This window comes from Anguilla anguilla, chromosome 17 (assembly GCF_013347855.1).
Source record: "Anguilla anguilla isolate fAngAng1 chromosome 17, fAngAng1.pri, whole genome shotgun sequence".
NCBI classification, from domain to species: Eukaryota; Metazoa; Chordata; class Actinopteri; order Anguilliformes; family Anguillidae; genus Anguilla; species Anguilla anguilla.
Genome location: NC_049217.1, coordinates 27,077,638 through 27,098,873, shown reverse-complemented (window position 1 = coordinate 27,098,873; position 21,236 = coordinate 27,077,638). Strand labels below are relative to the sequence as shown.

Below are 21,236 nucleotides of genomic sequence, written 5' to 3'. Positions count from 1 at the left end.
AGGTATAGTCTCCAGGCGGTACTTACACTGCAGTCTACAAGACGCTGACAGAGTTGCACTTGCGTTAAGTAAATACAAAATAAAATCAGCTTATTTCCCTAACATAATAAACATAAACACTCCGGCCTACAAAACAGGACAAACAGCTCATGGTCGGGCAGTTTATTATGACCTACTTCAGCTATCATCTGTAGAGAAGGCAAATGCTGTATGCAGTATTTCTGCTGGATAAATACAGTCAGACCCAGTGGACCCTGACAGCAAACACTAAGGAAACAAACTAGCTCTTGGGAGATCGGTCTCCTGGAGCATTAGTTCATTTGAGGAAGCACACTCGCACATGTCTTCCGAGATCCGTCTCCTACATCCTCCTCATCTGTGACTAAAAATAACAGTGATTGTATAGTCTGGAATTGTGACAGGAAGGTGGAAACTGTAATAGTGTTGGGGGGGGGGGGGGGGGGGGGGAATACACACAGGAAAGAGTGAAAGAACAAAGCAAACGAGGTACTTAACTCCTCAACGGTGACTAAAAAATAACAGTGATTGTACAGTGATAAAGAATGGTGGCAGGAAGGTGGAAACATTAATAGTGTTACTGGGGTGGGCTATACACACAGAAAAGAGTGAAAGAGCAAAGCAAACGAGTTACCTAACTGTGTAGATATCTAAACAATATGACAGTGGGTAATACAATATGACAACATGTATATATTAGGTGAAAAAGCAGGTTACGGACTCGTCACAGATAGCAAGCCTACGCAGCTCTGAAAAAAACGGCTCAATTTCTTAGCTAGCTCGTAATACCGTGACTAACGGAGTTGGGTAACATAGCCTATAACAGAAGTAGCCACAACTATGTAGCCAGCGTGCTAATTTAATGCCAGTGACTGAGATATTGACAAATTACTTGTAAACACTTTAGCGTAACGTTAGTTCATGCACAAAATGTCTAGCTAGATCAGTTTATGTCCCTAAAGTTTGATGTAATACGGCATGTGCTTGCTAGCCAGCCATTCACATGATCTGCTGTTTGTGATATTGTTGTGGTCTCGCTCCACTGTTAGCCAGCTAATGCTTCCAAATAACGGACACGGGACACGAACCGTCCAAAATACAGTGGTAGGTAGATTATCACAAAGAAAGTGAAGTCAAACTTTTTCAGTTATGCAGAATGAGTTCTGTGGTTTCCGCATTCGTTTTACGTATTATACTGACTCAGAACAACGCTTGCCACTTCCGCCATTTCTGTACCTGGCTGCTTTGCACATAGCCAAATTAGTCCTGTAGTGCTTTTTGTTGAATGAAGTCATCTGTGGTATCCGCAGCGACGCTAACGTTACATCAACAGGCACTGGGTGGCGCTAAATGCAGTGTTCACCCTGCAAAAGCCATAATGTCTTCGTCAACATAATCAGTTTTATAAGCATCGCCCAAATATTTAAAGATTAGGTGGAAAAGGCGGATTAGGCTAAGAAATAAAACACTACTTGGGGAAAATTAAATTAACAAAATAGCAAGTGCGTTTGAGCATTTTTTTAGTACAATGTCATTTTATTAGTGAAAAACATGTGAAAACACTGCATATACAAGAAGTTCCTTAAAAATGAATGTGAACATAGAACTATACAAATATTAATCCTGTTACAGTAGTCCAACTTAAGCAGCATGTACATGTGCTACAAACAAAAAGTATTAAAAGAAAAAAAAAACTAAAATGTCTCAAAGCTAACACTGAGGAGTAGGAATACCATCTTATATGGATTCAAAAACATTCCCTAACCATCATACATGGATTGATTCAGACACACAGACTAACAGTGCATCATTGCTAAATCATTGAGGAGTAAGTGTGAAACATCCCATACGGACTCAAGATCCTTGGACAGGTGCATCAGGTTCAGGTTCTCTCTGCGTGATATAACATCACACCTGAAACACAGTAGGTAAGGACAGTCTTGCTTCCCAAGTAGTACATTACAGTTGCGTATTGGCATCAAAATGTGTGCATTTGAAATACCTGTATGTGGTTAAGTCATTATGGATATCATTCACCGACACAATCTATCAACCAGAATTCCCAGGGGTTACAACACAGTGTTGGCTAGGTCTAGGTTTTCCTGAGATTAAAACTTACCGCTGATGAATCTCTGCCCAAGCCCTCACTGCAGTTCCCCCTTACTATACACCTGCCAGAGAAGAATCACAAAAAACAGTCAGTCTCCACCTCTACATTTCATGAAATCATTATTCTACAACACATAGTCCATCTACCTGTAGGTTACACATCTTACAAATATCACAAAATAATGATTCTACCAATAAATATTCTTTCTACCTGTATACTTAATGGAAGCATCACCTAACAAAAGCCTTACAAGTATCGCATAAAAACAAATTATTTGGGCCTGTGTGTAAAAGATGTTGTTTGTAGCCTATATACGGGACTGTTTTTAGAGTGAGGAACACGTGTCTACGTGTATGAGAGAATACTGATCACGTGATTAAGGGGTGTGTGGGTGTGACAGTGTAGAAGGCAATTTATGTGCATGTTTTGAATAAAGAATAGATGCCTGTCTGTGATTACATATGAATGAGCGGTTTCCCTGGGATTAGCAAAAAATGTGCCTGTGTGCAGAGATGTGGTGATGTGGCGACCAACATCACAGGGGTAGACCCAACAAACCCCAGAGGCGGGTCTGCTTGCCATCATGGCCTTGAAGCAGTGACGCCTGACATACGTTGGTTCACAGAAATTAACAAGACAGAGGAAACAATTGAGATTTTAAACTTCAGAGGAGAAATCATAATTTAATCCCAGGAATGGCACTTGGCCCCAGTTGGCAGTCCCGAGCCCCATCCTGAGATTATTATTATTGCGTCCTGGTATGCATGAGATATATGCATATCATTACAAGCGTATGTGTGATACAGTGACAGCAGATACATGTGTCAAGCGTATGTGTGCCTGTGTGTATATATGCTGCGTGGTAACAGGAGAGCTGAAATATGCACTGAAGACATTGCGATTCCCTCCCGTACCATCCACCCAGCCCGTTTCCCTTCCCTTAGCGATACCAGGACTATTACAACATTTAAAAAAATGTAATTCATAATAATAACAACTGCTTGGGCCTCAGGGTTCGCAGTGGAAAGCTTGCCTGCCGACCTGCACGAGCGTGAGTTCCTGTACGCCACATCCGACGTGTGTGTGTGTGTGCATGTGCATACGTGCGTGCATATGTGTATACGTGCACATGTGCATGTGTGAATGTGAGTGTGTAATACAGAAACAGTAAGGCGGTAAGTGACTTCCTACCTTTGGAGAGGATTTTGACAGTGAATTTCTTGCTCTGCTGTCCTAGTTGGTTGGAGGCAGTGCAGGTGTAGGAGTGGGCACCGGGGGTCAGAGAGGTGGAGGTGATTTGTGTCTGACTCGTCTTCTCTTCTTGGTTGAGAGGAGAGGACCAGGAGTACACAGGAAAGGGGTTCCCCTGGGCGGAGCAGTTTAAGGGGACCCCTTCCCCCTCTGTCACCTCCAAGGTCTCATCATCTGGACTGTAGAAGACGGGGGAGTCTGAGGAGAGAGGCAAAGATCATTGATAGATTATAAAACCCCCCCATGTTATTCTCTGAATATCCTGTCAAAACACTTCTGCATTCCCTGAAAACAGGAACACATTCAAAACAAAATTCATTTTCAAAACATTTGCTGCTTTCAAAATTCATACTCTTTCAGTTGACCAATCGGCTTGTAAATCTGAGGTTTGCTTCTCAGATTCTGCTGTATGGACAGAACTGCTTAATAGACTCACAGTGCACAGTGATGTTGAGTGGCTCAGATTTTACTTCAGGTGGGGGTTGTGGTCCTTCAGGTCCCAGTTCCAGCTCTGCCACGCAGCTGTACTGCGCTCCATCATCAGCGCTGGTGGGTGTGACCAGGAGGGTAGAAGACACTTGGACAGGCGTGTCAGGTGTGAGATCAGAGAATGTGTGATTGTAAACTTCTGTCTGTCCCCTGTACCACCTGAGGGTGAGGTACTGAACAGGAGCGATGTTCTGGACCTCACACTGCAGCTGGTACTGTTGCCCATCCGTCATCGGGCCTGTGTGGTTCACAGCGCTAATGGAGACGCTGTCTGGAATCTCTGTACAAATAACAGGGTAAGGCTAAACTACAGGAACTCACTGCAGCTGATTTCCTGTAGTTCACTGGTTCAGAAACTGGTTTAAAAACCTCACAGTGCAAGCACATTGCTGTAGTCCTCAAAAAGGGCAATGCTAGTATGTTATGTGTTACAATGAACAATGTAAAAAAAAAAAAAACTGTAAAATGTTTACAGGATTTCAGTTTTTCTTTTTCAAATCACTGTCAAAGGCATGTAGAATAACGCCAAAAATGCATTATTTAAAAACCACCCCATAAAATAACAGGATTTATACAGTTAAAAAACTCATACAGCTTTTTCCATTCATTAAATGGTTTTTCATTGGCAACATTGCTGCCCTGTTTTTACAGGATATTTTTACAGTGTGTACTATTCTAACAAAACTTGGATGGATTCTCCTGTCTAAACTTGAAAATGCAGCCTGCCACAACCTGTCCTTAGCAATCTAATCGAAGAGGTAGCACAGATGGTGGCTAGCATATGATGCTACAACGTTAGAAGGCCAGACTTGGGAGGAAAAAAATAATGGGCTTAGAAACAGTGACTGAATGCAATGAAGCATGTTTGGCTCACAGGCACAGTTGTGTCACGCTGCCGCCATTAATTTTTAACTTTGTCGGCGATCCCTGTGTTCTAAATAAATAAAGTAACCCCGTGGCCTTCGGTCCGGTGGAACGGATTTGTCTCAGCCGCGCCTACCAGCGGAGAGCACGCGCACCCGGGCTGCGTTAACTAACCAGCTCAGGTGCTTGAAGGTGTGTTCCTCTCCACAGGACAAGGTCTGAGAGTGGGAAGCACATGCCGAGAGAGCGTTTGTTTGGGTTCTGCCGGCCGGCGGACGGAAGACCGAAACGAAACCTTGCTGCTGAAAAGCAGAGGAGCCGGCCAGCTAGCGAGCTGCAAAAGCTGTCGCTCTGTTTTTCGTTTTTTTGTTTTTTTTTTGCCTGGAACCCGTGAAGCTGTTTGTTTTGTTTTACTGTTGGTGTGAATGCGTGCTCTCCCTGTCCATGCGGCAACCCACGGTGCAAGCCCGGACCTGCCGCATCTCCCACCTGGGGGGTGTCACATGGCATGTGACAAACCTGGAACTGATTCTGTTGAAATGCCAAGAGGTAATTGTGATATTTGGGTAGTGTATTGAGATACAGTAGGCTCCTGCATAACTGACTCTCACGTAACTGACCTGCCAGATTATCTAATTCCCTCATTTAGAGGGGAATTACACTTTATAACTCTTCTGCTTCTCATGACTGTCCTTCTAATGAATGTGTCACCCTTCATTTTTCAATTAGTTATTTAATTTTAAATGCCTAACATTAGAAACAAAGACCTAATTTTTTAGCGCAAGTCCACATAGTACGGTTTCCAGTTTTTTCTTCTTCGATTTCATTTCGCAGCAAAATCGAGAAGAAGCAAAGCAAAACATTCTGTTAGCATTGAAATCGAACAAACTAACATCTGCTGGTTTTTGTTTGATGTGATATCGGTGTAATAATGAGGTGCATTGTACCTGGTTGTTATAATGCCCCCGTTAAACTTGCCTTGAAAGCACATTTTCATAGTTTTTCAGGCGATGCAACTTTGTGTCAGACATGGCTGGATGTAATCAGACACCCCAACATAACAGCTGAAGAAGTTCGCAAACAGGGACTAAGGGTATGAAGTGACCACTTTGAAGGCACCGACTACCAAGGCGACCGTCAGAAGCCTGGAGCTGTATCCACAGTTTTCCCATCGTTGGTCGAACCGCTCGAGGTAGGTACTAAGCGGGCTGGCTAATGCTATCGTGTCTGTCTGAGATACACAGGAAGTCTACCACCAGTTGCCGTTTGTCCTGGGAATAGCCTGTGGTTCCTCAACCTCGGCCCGCTCCTGACTTGCTCTTGCTCTCGCTCTCGCACGATCAGCCTGCAAATTAGCCGGCTCTTCTTCTGTGTATTTCGACTCGAATCGATAGGGCACAACAATCCCATGATCAAAAACAAGATCTCCTTCGTCCTCAGACATTTTCGGTTTCGCTAGCTAGTAGTCATACTACACTATTTCTACCATAGACATACATGTCTATGATTTCTACGACCAACCTAATGTTATTGTCTGCAGGTACGCCCACATCAGAAGTCGCACAATGATATGCATCCTGGAGTTCAACGCTAAACTGCCTGGGTCTACTTCCTGCATTTGTAAAGGAAAACAACAAAACAGCGTAAAATATTAACATAATGAAATAACTGATCGAAAAATGAAGGGCGACACAGTCACTAGAAGGACAATATCAGTCATGAGAAGCAGAAGTGTTATAAAGTGCAATTCCCCTTTAAAGGTTAATCTCAATGGGAGATGAATGACAGTCACAAACCAGGGCAGGCAATGAGAACTGATAAGAAAGGATCACAGTACAGTAACAAAAAGAGGAGGAGTAGCCTACTACGCAAAACAAAAGCTAAACGTGTGTGTAGTTGTTTGGACTGACCCCTTAATTCCTTGAAGTGCATATTATCCAAACTCTGGTTACAATAGGCCAATGTAGTTAGGATCACTTGTTCTGCAAATAATAGCAAATATCCTGAACTGTGTCCCGTCCTGTGATATAGTACATGATTTGAAATATGATTTTGCAATATGGCCCCCGGTTTGTTCATCACCGTAGACTGGTTTCTCTCGCTCGCTCTCGGTCAGTTTCACTCACTGTATAGCACTAGGTTGAGCTTCTCCTCGCACTGCCTGGGCGCGGTGAAGAACACGCCGTAGCAGATGGGCTCCTCGATCCAGTCCTTCAGGCTGTCCACGCCCCACCGGACGGTGAGGTCACTCTGCGTGTGGGCGGAGCCGATGGCCGCCTCCCAGCCGAGCACCCGCACGGGGCGCGAGGCCACGCAGCTGACCGACACGGGATCCCCGAACCCCACCACCACCCGCGACGGGCGGAGCTCCAGGGAACAGCCCTCTCCCGACGCTGGGACACAGCGCGTCGTCACGTCATGACATCATAATACGCGTCGTCGTCGCGTCATGACATCACAATACACTTCATCGTCACACACAAATCGTCACAAAGAAAATGTGATGTCATTGTCCGGACGACACGGCTCATAATCATCATCGTACTATGGTTTGTTACCATAACATCAGTGACATCACGGAGTAATTTCATAATGCCATCAGAACAAATAATCTTCATAATGTCATATATATAACTTAATCATACAAAAATATCGTAATAAAATAACATAAGCATATTGCCATTTTAAGAGCAAAGAATCATAACTATAAAATCAATTTTTTCACATCTATAAATATTAATGATATCATCAGAGGCATGACTGGGGATAATAGAATTACTGGGAAACCTAAGAGAACATCACCTGTCATCGGTGTTTACGGTGATTAACGTTGTCCAATTAAATTCACCCATCTTTCTTTAAAGGACACAGTCATGGGAGGACGCGTAACAAACTCAATGTCAACAAAGCCGTTTATAGTATTTTCATTAAATGAATGAGCAACAAAATCTGTTGCTGTAAATTGATTATGTGTTGCAAATGTAACTTTACACTTATTGTATTTATGCTTATTTTGATGAATATTGCGCTGCCTAAATAAACCGATAGAATAATAAACGTCACGTGTAATAGTGCTTCAATCCTTCCACATCAATAGTGAGGATATCATTCCTGCATGAATCCACTGAGCCTAAAAGTTAACTGGCTTGTACAAAAGTCTAATATGTTTATTAAAATGCTAGAACTGGCATAATGCGCTTCTGCCTTCTTGAGCAACACTTTCCGACATTGAGTCATTACATAAGCAAGATTGTCTATGTAGGGCAGAGGTCCAGGGCTGTCGTCCAACAGTTGCCTTCATTTGACCCACATTTCTGAAAGAAAGTCCAATTGAGAAAACATCACACGTAAAATAAAAAGTAACAAACGCGCGCTCCTCCGTGTCTTACCTGCGCAAAGGGCGCTGAGAAAAACGGTCAGTTTCAGATACTCTCTTTCCATTTCGACTAAGACGTTGCCGGAGTTCGCCGCTGGTATAATCCCTTTAGATTGCTGGCTTGGTCGTGCTAGGCAACCTAAAAGTGAAGAGTGGACGGCAAACAAAAGCCTCCCCAGTCCTCATCCCCCCTCCCCAAGTTATCCCACGGTACTGCGCGAAGCAGCAGCCTATACCGGCAGGAAAACGCCAAACGCAGCTGCAAAACCTTTAAATTAATTTTCCCTCCTGGCCTGTTAATCCCGAGTTCTGCTTTTACCCTTTTTTTTATTTAACTGATGAACTGAAGTATTTTTTGTGATATTTGCATGTAACGTATTCCAGAGGCTGCGCCTGCTTTGTCCTTGATGGCAAGGAATTTCGGCGCATGCAGTTCGGGTCACGAGGCCAGGGAAGGACGCCTGGGGTGCCTTGAAAGGAACACTTCAGTACATATAAACATTTCAACTGCCATATCCTCTAATTAAAACATTATGGCGCAATGCGGTTTCTGGTAAGTGGCTCATAGTATGGAATATAGTTAATTATATCCCATGACGTTGATTCAATCCTGTGTCCTGTAATTTGACTTATAGATGAATGAACGCAAGTGTGGTTAGTGCAAATCAAGTTGTTTACCATGTGTGAACTTGGTAAATTGTGTTTATAAAATATATTTTTATAATAATAATAATAATAATAATAATACATTTCATTTTGAGTCAAAGTTAAGTCATAATTTCTCCAGCCTCAGAAAAAGGAGACATGGGAATTTTTGAAAGTGATTTATAAAGTGATATAGAAAATATTTTTCTTCAAATACGTTCAACAGAGCGAGGGGCACGGGCGAAAACAAGCTTAAAAAATGATACATTTTCACACAGACGTAATTTTGTATTTTTCACACAGAGAACTACTGATACGTGTAGCGGTTTGGTACGGATTCCCGGTGGTGTCCAAGGCCGGGCTTGGATGCAATTCTAGATGCTTTGTTGATTTCAGGCTAATTGACCGGCTTTGACAAAATATCGATAATGTTGCTGCTGGACTCTAAATTCTGTTTCTGGCCTGTCAGTGGCCAAGGGGGACATCTCCCGCTTATCTACTGTTAAACCCTACAACCATTATATACAGGCTATTATCAAACCCTACACCCTTATTCACAGACTATTATCAAACCCTAAACCTTTAACTGCAGACTAAGGTCCTTGGTTCGAATCCAAGGGTCCCTCTGTGTGTAGTATGCATGTTCTCCCTGTGTCCCCGTGGGTTTCCTCCAGTTACTCTGGTTCCCTCCCACAGTCAGAAGACATGGAGGTTAGGTTAATTTGAGTGTGTAAACCTGTCCAGGGTGTATTCTTGTGTCTCACCCAATGCATGCTGGGATAGGCTCCAGCACCCCCTGTGATCCTGGCCAGGGATAAGCAGGTTAAATAATGGATGGATGGATTATTTTAAAGACATACTTTGAAGAATTTAAAAAAAAATCTTTGCTGTGGTCCTGTGTTCACAATCTAGCTACCCAACGTAGCTAGCTGGATAGCTACTTACTGGTTACTTACAGGTTCAGCAGAAAACATGCCAACTCAACGTCGCTTTTCATCTCATTTTCGAATGTCACCTGTCGCCATTGAGGAAAAGCAATTGCAAAGTTGACTCTGTTTTTGTGCCTTGTTGGATTGTCGTTTTACTTTGCTGTGCTTGTGCTTCTTCACCTCCACCATTGCAGTAGCTAGCTACATAGGCTCTGCTGAAACCTGACCCCACCCCACAGGCTCTGTAGCCACCACCCTCCCCTCCCCGCACAGAAATGAGCATCACACCCAGAAACATCCTGAACACATTTTAGAAGATGAAATACAGGCAGAGGAGCACGGATTCAGCCAATGTGTCCAAAAACAGAGACTGCCAGTGCATCACAGATATGACTGAACATTATTCTTTCATAGTACATTCAAGGTAAAAAATTAAAAATAAAAAAAACCTGTATGGTATGTCTTTAAGCACTAATCTGAATTTCTTAGTTTCTATGAAATAAAATGTGAATGCGATTCAGGGACGGACTGAGTAGCCTGTTATTTCCATTCTTCAGTGCATGAGTTTTTTATTTGCATTTTTAAATTATGAGTCTGTGAAATTAATTCATTCATTCAACCTTTATTTAATTCTCGGGAATACATTGAAGGTGGGCCCTCATTTTCAATGATGCCGAGATTACATTATGCAGCAATGAAACATAATAAAAACGATAAAATACAAACAAAACACAGATTTTAAAAAAATCAGTTAAAACAGTTACATACAGAAGCAGGGAGGTTTGTGATCATGGTTTTAAATTGTCAATAGGTTAGTACAGAATTGATTTTTAGCGTGTGTTGAAGATCATTCCAAGAAGTTGGGGCACTAAGATAAAAAGCTGACTTTCCAAATTCAGACAGTGGATAAAAGCCAGTCATTTGAGCGAGTTAGATAAGGGTCAAAAGTTCCAATCCAGCATCATAGCAATATAAGGTAGTAGCATTCTGAAAATAGCCTTATAGATAAACAGATACCAATGTTTATTACGCCTCTCTGCCAGAGAAGACCAGGCCAACCCACCTTATCATACAGGATACAATGGTGAGCACCATAGCTATCACCAGTAATAATTCTGAGGGCAGAATGATAGACCGAGTCTAGGGGTTTAAGAGTGGAAGGAGCAGCAGTTCTATAAATTGCATCCCCATAATCCAACACTGATTGTAAATAGTTTACTGTTCCCAGGCACAGACATGAAATAGTTTGTTTACTGTTCCCATGCCCAGACATGACTTCAGTAATGATGTCCTTGAGGAAAAATGAATCGCTTCTTTTGTGTGAATCAGAAATTGTGTGTGTGTGTGTGTGTGTGTGTGCATAAGTGTGGGCCCATGTGTTTGTGGGCCCAAGTGCCCTGGCAGGCTGCCTGAAAACTTTCCCATGGCAGCCGCTGGCCAGATCGTCATGGAAATGCTTTTGCTTGCAGTACACACTGTGTAGGCCAGCCCCGATAGTGAGGTCTGTTATACAGAGCCAACACAGTCTGGATTTGCATTGGATGCTTGAGATTACAGTCAGCCCTGGCTGTGAAGGCCATTCTACAGGGCTACATTTCTGAGATGACAGTGACATCTAAACTCCACAGGCTTAGGAGGGGGAGGGGCATCATGCACTGGCCTCATCCGTGCAGGAGTGGGGGGGGGGGGGCATCATGCAGTGGCTTCATCTATGCAGGAGGGGGGGGGGCATCATGCAGTGGCCTTGTCTGTGCAGGAGGGGGAGGGGCATCAGACAGTGGGTGGTGGGGGGGGCATTGGGGGAATTGGAGAAACATTGGATCATATTGTGGACTTGCTGGGGTAGGGCAGATTTTTAGGTCATATTGTTCGCTATGAACATTTGTCCTGCTCCTTCCTGTTGAACTGTCATCTTACATGGTACTGTCTTCTGGGGCTTTACACATGGTTTTACAACCGTAAGTAAATGTAGACATCTCTAATTAGAGTAGAATGATTCAACATTATTTTTTGCATGGAATTGGTAACATGTGGATCATCCTCTTATATTCTGGGAGTTTTTTCTGGGTTTACAAATGATATTGAGCATTTAACGACTAGCTGTGTGAGAAGGTTTCCAAACTGAAGCTGCCCCGGCCGGGAGATTTGTTGTCTTGCATGCTTTGCAGGGCTTGGTGAAGTTCACCCGGACAGAGCGCATAGTCCAGTCTATTTGTGTCTTCAGCTGTGAGAGAGGGAAGGTTGACACCAGTGAAAAAATAAGGATTGAATTTCCAAGGAAGTTGAATTTCAGAATCGTATAAATCGACAGAGAATAATGTGAAAGCGTTAGAGTTATTACTATAAATATTATAATATTTAGGCCAATAGCCCCTGCTTCTGTTTTGTGTGACAGTATCCATTATACAAGTTTTCTTGGTTGTATTTGACAAAGATGACCTGATCTGGCACTCATTTCATGGACTTTTCTTTTGTTTTTGGAAGATAAGAAATAATGTTTCCTTGGCGAATTCTTTAATTTGTATTACACCTAATCTTAGTCCCCCTGCACACGCTGCTCCTTGTTGGGCATAGCCCCCCAATCCCCCCCCCCCCCCCCCCCCAAGTCAACCCACAGATACCATGGCCCAGCAGGTGCAGAAGTGTAAACGTTCAATTTATACAACCCAGCCTTCCTGTGCAGGCCGCTGACTGCATCTATCTAAGTCATGATGTGATGAACTTTGACCTCTAACCTGGTCACTGATTTCATTCACCTGGTTACGTTTGAGAAGCAGAGATAATATGTTTTAACAGCTTCTACCTGAAAACAGCAGAATGAACTTGCTCAGTACACCAAACACTTTTGAAATCATGACAGGGAACATCAGGGCCAGTTTTAAAAAAGAGAGAATGCGTGTTTGAACCATTTTTATTTTATTTTATTTGCAGACAAATGCATACTTGGGCATGATGTACACATACAAACAGTTACAAACAGTTAATAGTACCTGAAAGTATTCATTAAAACCGTTTTACAATATTGGAAATCGCACACATAAAAACATAAAGTAAAGCACTAATTATTGCATGTGGTTCAGTCGAACAATTATATCAGTGACCCCTGAACATTATCAATGACTAGGGCCACCAGGTTGTCTCAAGCATGTGACCTGCAGGGATTTAAACTTGTATTTCAAAGAGGCTATTGCGCCCTCTAGCTGGCGGAGGACTGAAGACAAACAGGTGGCCCTATCAATGACGGTGTTCCGCCAGCCAGGACAATGCTGATATGTCCATTTCTGTGACATCACTGCACGTTTACAGTTTTCATGATGACAGCTGTAACAAGTCAGCTTCTCAGCCTGCCATTCATCCATTGCATTATTTGCGTAAGCTGCTTTGTTGCTGCTTCTGTTTGCGTTAATCAGAATAACCTACAGGGTCCAAGTCAAACTACGCTGTCGTTCGCTGCACTTGGAACTGTACTTCCCTCTAGGGCTTTCAACACACTTGTTCCCGGTTTTGGTTATACACTTTTTTGTACGTCGCTCTGGATAAGAGCGTCTGCCAAATGCCTGTAGTGTAATGTAATGTAATATATATGAAAATAATGAAATGGACACAGCTACTAGCCACCACTGTCGGCAAAATGCATAAACATTGCACAGGAGATATTTGGTAGAGTGCACTTTGGAAATCACACTCCAAACACGCCGTTTACCTTGTCGAGAAGCAGCCTGAAAGACTGCAAGTTCATAAAACGGCAATTTGTGAAGGTCAGCAAACAAACCTTCTGTTAAAAACAACTGAAAACAAATTCAAGCATGCATGCAGTAGACACATGTAACACATGTGCAGGGACATCTGAATCCACAGCCAAGGTTGGAATTGCAGCAGAATTTTTTTTTTCGGTAAACTTCTCCACTATAGATGGAAAGCCTTATTAGCACCTACCCTTCCCCAAGTAAGGGAAAATTCTGAAAAGGTAGAACTGCAAGCCTTCATTCACTTTCCAGCAACAAAGATTTGTTGCTGGATTTGTCCAGGACTAGCTGAGTGCCCAAGCCAGTGAACTAATCAGTTTCGCTGTTTGATCCTGAGTCAGGACTACGCATTTTCCAACCAGGGCTGTACTACCTCTAAATCAGTTTTTCAGGCAGTCCAGTTAGGGCAATTGTCTGTCCAACCAGAGCAGTGTACCATGCAAAAGGGACAATGTACCGAGGTATGCTGAGGTAAATCCAATGTAATGTAATGTATGTTTTAAATAAACTAGAAATTGCAAGCAAATTATGTCAGTTATAACAGTGCATGTTCATGTACACCTCCGCCCCCCCCCCCCCAAACTCCCTGCCCTACCCACCAGCTGCATGATTCTCCAAGGCACTCTTTGGTGAAAGCCCCATGCATCTTAAGACCCCTTCCCACAGTCATCCTGTATAATTATGCCCCTCCCCCTTATTCTCTGCCTACCCTGTACCATTATGCCCCCCCCCAGCTCTCTCTCCACACAGAACCCTGAATATTTAAGAATGCCCCACTTTCAAAGTGACTTCAGAGGCTTCATAAAACCAAAAATGGGCGGAGACACTTGTTCAGCTGCACATGAATTTGACCCAATCGTTGTGTTTGTATGGGAGAGTGGCCCTTTCGTTCAAACAAATCATATACAGTGTTTACTGGTCGCTGTCGTTTTCCCCCATCATGAGTACTCATCACTACAGATTCCCCAAGGCACTTTCAGTCATGATCATAATATATTTTTTTTTTAATTGAGTCCCACATGTAGCCATTCTCTCTCACAAGAGGAAGTCCCACCTTCTGGGCTTTGAGTGACACTTCCTGTGTGCTCAGATGATGGAATTCGCACCATCCCTTGATTTGTAGTAGAGGTAGCCAAGGATAAGGAACACGGCCACGGCCAGGCCTATGCCAATCACCGTCCACAGCACAGTCTGGTCACCTGGGGGGAGAATGAGGGGGTTAATCCAGGTGTATCTGTCTGAAAGTGTGCAAGACAATGTGTGGGAGTGTATACATACTGAGTGAGTGTGTGTGTGTGTGTGTGTGTGTGTGCACGTTAAGGAGAGGACAAGAATATGACAGGGGGTCTGTACAATGTGTGACAAGTGTGTATGTGTGTGTGTGTGTGTATGTGTGTGTGTCAGAGAGAGGCAGCCAGGCAAATTTGACCTCCTACCTTGGGGGATGACTTTGACAGTGAAGTTCTTGCTCTGCAGTCCTAGTTGGTTGGAGGCAGTGCAGGTGTAGACGTGGGTACCGGGGGTCAGAGAGGCGCTGGTGATTTGTATCTCACTCGTCTTCTCTTCTTCGTCGAGAGGAGAGGACCAGGAGTACGCAGGAAGGGGGTTCCCCTGGGCGGAGCATCTTAACGGGACCCCTTCCCCCTCTGTAACCTCCAAGGTCTCATCATCATCATCATCGCTGAAGAAGGGGAGGTCTGAGGGGTGATACAGAGACCATTGGATCCCTCTTATCAGTCACAACAACCCTTATTTTCACAGATACAGGTGAATCAATTAAGCTCTCCTTTAACTAATTAATCCTGTATTTCTGGTGAGACGTGTGAAAGTGCAGACCAACTGTCAACCCCATATACAAATTCCCCCACGTAGTCTGGGGTATGACCTGCCATGACACGTGCTGTACTGTGGTCACTTTTCTGTCAGTTAACCTCTCTGCTTTTCCAATGCCTGATTTTTTTTTTAAGTACGTACATTAGGTATACTGTTTTGAAAAAATTCGGTATTTATCCCGAAGAAAAATATAAGCTAATATGCATGGCTCACACTAATTCCATACGCATCAGGGATTTTAATGACATAAACCACTGTGATAGACTAATTGTGATGTTGATGGTACAGACAGTGCTGACAGACTCACAGTGCACAATCATGTTGAAGGGATCAGATTTCACTTCAGGGGGGGGTTGTGGTCCTTCAGGTCCCAGTTCCAGCTCTGCCACACAGCTGTACTGCGCTCCATCATCAGTGCTGGTGGGTGTGATCAGGAGGGTAGAGGAAACATTCACTGGAGTCTTAGTGAGAGCATCATAGGAAGTTTGATTCTCTAATGTTTCCCCTTTGTACCACTTCACAGTGAGGTACTGAACAGGAGCGATGTTCTGGACCTCACACTGTAGCTGGTAATGTTCCCCCTCCAGCATTGGGCCTGTGTGGTTCACAGCACTGATGGAGACACTGTCTGGAGGCTCTGCAGAGGAGATAATAATGTTTTATTCTGACTAATATTTATAATTAGGTTATTCATTATGAGTGCTGAAATCTGGTTATTTGAGATGCTCAATGTCAATCCTAAAAAGAGTTTTGTCTCTTCAGCAGCAGACAGACAAAAGCAGACCTCACTATGAGGTCCTACTGCTGGCTCAACTGAGATCAACACAGGAGAAAAGCTAAAGCCTCTTCAGGCTAATGGAGGTCTAGATCATCTCTATGAGGAGAACTTACTGTACACTGTAATGTTGAGCCTTTTATCACACTGATCATGTTCTGCATTGATTAGAAAGTTCCCGAAGCATTTAGGGCTTATCTCCCAGTCTGTCAGGGTCTCCAAACTCCAGGTGACAAACTTTACGTTAACGTCTGATACCATGTCAACAGATCCCTCTGAAGCCTCCCAGCCGATTCCCTCATGTTTTCCTGAAACAGTGCAGTTCACCGATACCGGATCTCCATATCTCACCACCACTGTGGAAGGCTCCATTTTGAGTGGGCATCCTGAAACTGAAAAAGAGAGACATTAAAGCTGTACATACACTACATGGCCAAAAGTATGTGGACACCTGAACATCACACCCATATGTGCTTGTTGAACATCTCATTCCAAAACCATGGGCATTAATATGGAATTGGTCCCCCCTTTGCCGCTATGACAGCCTCCACTCTTCTGGGAAGGCTTTCCACAATATTTCGGAACATAACTGTGGGGATTCGCTTCCATTCAGCCACAAGAGCATTAGTGAGGTCGGGCACTATTGTTGGGCGATAAGGCTTGGCTTGCAGTTGGCGTTCCAATTCATCCTAAAGGTGTTCACTGGGGTTAAGGTCAGGGCTCTGTACAGATCAGTCAAGTTCTTCCACACCAAACTTGGCAAACCATTTCTTTATGGACCGTGCTTTGTGCACAGGGGCATTCTCATGCTGAAACAGGAAAGGGCCTTCCCCAATCTGCCACCACAAAGTTGGAAGCACACAATTCTCTAGAATGTCATTGTACGCCGTAGCATTAAGATTTCCCTTTATTAGAACTAAGGGGCCTAGCCCAAACCATGAAAAACAGCCCCTTTACCAAACTTTACAGTTGGCACTATGCATTTGGGCAGGTAGCATTGTCCTGGAATTTGCCAAACCCAGACTCGTCCATCAGACTGCCAGATAGAGAAGCGTGATTCATCACTCCAGAGAATGCCAGAACTTTTATGGGGGAGGGGCGGTTCACAGTTTCAAGGCCTCATAATCAGGTGTCCCCCAGATTTTGGCCCTTGGTTCTCTCCTTGTCCCTAGTAATACTCAAGTCTCTTGGTTCCGTTGTTTCCTCCCATAATATTATCACTGCTATAGTGAAGATGCAGCTTTTCTGCTTCTCTCCCTTGGTTACACTGATCTCAGTACACATCTCAGCCTGGCTACAAGGCATCTCGAGCTGGATAGCCCCCCCCCCCCCCCCCCCCCCCCCCCATTCGACCTTTCACTTACCTTCCAAAAAAAACAAAAAGCCAATCTCTTCATCTGCAAGGAATTTTCGGGTGGTACTGGAGAACAAAATCTCCCTCACCAGAACATCACAGCAGTATGTGGGGCATGCAGATGCTTTACATCAACTGGAGTATCTGCCCCTTCCTCACCTGTCATTTTGTTTGGAAGCCAAGTGCCAAGCTAATGGAAAACTTTTCAAGAACAGTGGAGAAGAACCCTGTCCTTATGGAGCCTATACAGTAGTACTAGGTCAGAATAGTGTTCACTGTGTGAACTGTGTTCTTGGCTAGAAATAGCTGTACAAAATAAGTATTGTACCTTACTGAACCTGTGGTTAGCAGTTGTCTATGACCATGAAATGCACTTTTTTGTACGTCGCTTTGGATAAAAGCGTCTGCCAAATGAATGTAATGTAATGTAATGTAATATTTTGTAAAAAGCACTCCCTACAGGCCATATTGCAAAGTAACACTGCACGGCTGTATATTCTCATTCACAGTATGGCTATCTATCATACCCTGAATTATTATTGCAATTGATGAAAATGTGTGGCCATGCACATATTTTGGGCCTGATCAGCCATCATCGCTGAATTTAAATTACAGCCCTGTGCTGTCTTTTGACATATCAAAATTTCCTTTGATATTTTGCACAGCAATGTGCTGTAGATCACGTATGCCAAATATGGTGAGAATCGAGCAGACACTGCGAAAGTATGAAAACGTTTGTTCTGCAAAAAATTCACTAGACGACTGGACTCATTTTTTAAATGGTGTCCATTGTGTGGGAGTCACGCATAATGAAACTGGTAGCCAAGAAGAAGCCTAGCAAAAAACAATAGGGGTTCTATGCACCCTTGGTGCCTGGCCCCCTAAAACAATTGATAAAATGGGAATAAAACCTTAGCACTTTGGCCTAGAGAGCTGCCTATTTCAGGACGTGTCAGTTGAAGTGAGTCAATACGTTGGTACTTACCACTGATTCTTAAGTGGACACACACTGTTGGTAGCAAAAACAAACCGTGATCCAACAGTGTTGTCCTCCTAAACCATAGGCTACAGAGAAAAACCAACCAATGATTTTTAAAATTCCTCGTGTGTTCTTTAGCAAATATACAAAAAAAGGAATGTTGTTTACGTAGTTAATTACTTACCATGAAGAATGCCTGACTTTACATTCTGGACAGATGTGACTGCTAAGCAAATCCATCGCCGTTTCCATCGCAGCACTTTTGACATAGGCAATATCTGCAGCACTGTCCCTTAATAACATTTCTCCTTCCCTACCTATTTCTCCTTGAAGAGTCCCTGACCCACAAGGCTAGAAATGTGTTACCACAGCGACACAATTATATTGAGAAATACCATCGTTGGGGGAAAAAAAACAGCTGTAACTGTAACTACAGCTGTAACTGCATTTTGTATCTGGGCCATGGCAGCCACTTGCTAGCTGCCACAACCCACAAATCGGATCCCCAGGCCCTGTAGCCACACCCACCCCTCCCCAAACAGAAGAGAGAGCCACACCCTAAAACATCCCAAACACATTTTAGAGTAACAAATACAGGTAAAGGTGTACAAATTGGACAATTTGTGCATAAGGACAGAGATTTCCAGTGCATCATAGATGTACCTCAGCGTGGTTAATTTATAATATTTAAACGTACAAATCCTGCATATAGTACACCTTTTTTTAAAGTGACATTTGAAAATGGACAATTGCTAAATGTGCAAAAACTGAGCAGGATTATAGAATGTACAACATTCTACAAATGACATCCCATAAAGCAGAGGGACACAATCAATACAGTACAGTTAAATGCGCATGGTATCATTTACACCACAAAACCCCACTGTACGTGCGCTATGAGCGAACTCGATACAGTGCTATAGAATTCTCGCTCGACTACTCTCCGTGCACGCAGGGGGTTGGCATTTACTCATGTGAAATCTAATCTAAAAAGAAATCTCCTCTCGCCACCCACCCCCACTACTGTAAAATAAGAGTCACGCAGTTTGATTCAAATTTATGAATAAGAACACGCGCGGAATAAATGTATTCTGACCGGAAATAACCTCTGAGCAAAACGAATGGTTCTGGAGTAGTCCATTTTTTCAAGGGTAGTCTCATAGCAGCTGCCGTTGCCAGATTACTGAGATACACAACAGGTCCTTAAAAGGCTTTTACGTCTCTATTGAATAAATACCATGTCCATTGCATTCCTGGCTTCATCTCGTCCATAAGGATGTACAACAATACTACGCGCACACACACACGCACACGCACACACACACACCACCACCACACCCCCCCCCCCCCCACCCACCCACCCACTCACCCACTCCCCCACTCCCAGTAGACACGGCGTGTTTGCTAGAAGGTTAACGGAACAAAATGCATCTCACAGCAACAAAGACGAGTGGTTCTGGTTATCCTTACCTGTATAAGCCACACAGTAGCCTACAATGAGCAGCCTAAACAGTCCCCCGTCCATGTCAGTGTTCTTTTCGGTGTCGCGCAGCGCGCTACCTGTATTCTCAATGTAGCTTTAGAATTCTCCTTTTTAAGAGAGCGAAAGTAGCCTGCGTTTAAACCCCTCCCATCTTCTCTAGAGGTTTCCAATGGCACCCACTCTTACTGTACAAGCGGAAATCCTTCTTCAGATATAATCATCAATCGTTACCGTAGAGAATGGATGGGTAACTAATGAGCGTGTCTTTACACTTTGGACTCGATACAAAAGATCCCCGATCCCTTTCCTCACGTCCCTCATCAACAATTGCGAGTGAAAATGGACTGATGCACTGCAGGCTCCTCTTTTAAACAGTTTCAAAACCCTTTTTAACTATTGACACAGTGTCTTAAAATTAGGAATTGTTTGACTGTTATTTATTTTCTATATTTAGACTTTTAAGATGCTTTCGTTGCTAGTTTTCTTTTATTATTGTAATGCCCATGCAATTCAGTGTACCTCTGCCGTGTGGGTAATAATAAACTTGAATTTGAACTTTAAACTGGCACGATGAAAATTTTAATGAAAGGGGAGTGTAATAAAACTGAAACAGCATCTATACAGCTGAGAGATATACTTTGGCTTCACGTTTGCTTCATAAGCGGTCTGATCGGATCAATGCATGAAACAGAAACATGTTTATCCAACGCGTCAAAAGCATGGGTGCGTAACTTTCTTCGATCAACCACGCGGCTTTGTTGGGCCTGTCCGAGTGAGATCCGCGCAGTGACAGAAATTAAAGGAATTATTTGATTAAAAGCTCTCCGTACATTTCGTGAAACTGAGAAGCCTAAGACAGGGGGTGTTTTAAAACACGCACAGCCAGCATGGGGCGACATTGTGTTGTACTGCAGCTGTCACCCGACAGATGGCGCGTGTGTACTTCTAGCCATTATACGGCGCCCGGTCCTTGAAGTCCGGAAAACGGCCATTTCCCAAGCTGTCGCGTGAACACGCTCGGTTGAGGCAACGGTTGAAAACTTTAAAATACTCTGGATATTTCCATTCACAAAAAAGACACTTCGATTTATAATATTACCATGAAGCGAGACGCTCTGAAAATGACTACGCTGACGTGACTAGAGTCGATACTGTAACGGAGTCTTGTTTAAAAAAAGGCTGACGATATTCATGTGTGCACACGGAGCAGAGTGATGTCACCATCCCGCTGCAGGACTAGGGTGGGGGTGGGGGCACGCGGGACTTTTACAGGGGGTTTTCTAACCTTACAGAAAAAAAAACAAAAAACAGTGAGACAAAGTGATCTGCCTCTTAGTCACTTTCCGGTGAGTGTGTGTGATTACCATTAAGTCCAAAAGCATGA

At 43.5% G+C, this 21,236-nt stretch overlaps 2 protein-coding genes and 1 long non-coding RNA gene across 5 annotated transcripts; 1 reads left to right on the top strand and 2 right to left on the bottom strand.

The window, feature by feature from the left end:
- Positions 1-1,533: 1,533 nt before the first annotated feature.
- On the bottom strand, positions 1,534-8,555 carry LOC118216452 (hemicentin-2-like). Of its 2 annotated transcripts, XM_035397616.1 has the most exons (6): positions 8,122-8,549; positions 6,859-7,125; positions 3,816-4,148; positions 3,320-3,577; positions 2,138-2,189; positions 1,534-1,932 (listed from the first exon to the last, which is right to left on the bottom strand). In XM_035397616.1, the coding sequence occupies exons 1-5, from the start codon at positions 8,171-8,173 to the stop codon at positions 2,182-2,184; spliced, it is 918 nt and encodes a 305-aa protein (XP_035253507.1). In that variant the 5' UTR covers positions 8,174-8,549; the 3' UTR covers positions 1,534-1,932; positions 2,138-2,181. The 2 variants fall into 2 exon arrangements, with proteins under 2 accessions (XP_035253507.1, XP_035253508.1); XM_035397617.1 differs by lacking the exon at positions 3,816-4,148 and having other exon boundaries at positions 8,122-8,555.
- Positions 5,091-6,332, top strand: LOC118216459. The gene is made up of 3 exons (XR_004763014.1): positions 5,091-5,281; positions 5,732-5,924; positions 6,273-6,332. It is a non-coding gene; the product is annotated as an uncharacterized LOC118216459 (long non-coding RNA).
- Positions 8,556-12,577: 4,022 nt separating the features above from the next.
- Positions 12,578-20,638, bottom strand: LOC118216445 (vascular cell adhesion protein 1-like). Of its 2 annotated transcripts, none has more exons than XM_035397608.1 (5): positions 19,840-20,638; positions 16,153-16,428; positions 15,569-15,898; positions 14,865-15,125; positions 12,578-14,627 (listed from the first exon to the last, which is right to left on the bottom strand). In XM_035397608.1, the coding sequence occupies exons 1-5, from the start codon at positions 19,892-19,894 to the stop codon at positions 14,515-14,517; spliced, it is 1,035 nt and encodes a 344-aa protein (XP_035253499.1). In that variant the 5' UTR covers positions 19,895-20,638; the 3' UTR covers positions 12,578-14,514. The 2 variants fall into 2 exon arrangements, with proteins under 2 accessions (XP_035253499.1, XP_035253498.1); XM_035397607.1 differs by lacking the exon at positions 19,840-20,638 and adding an exon at positions 18,554-19,706.
- Positions 20,639-21,236: the final 598 nt, after the last annotated feature.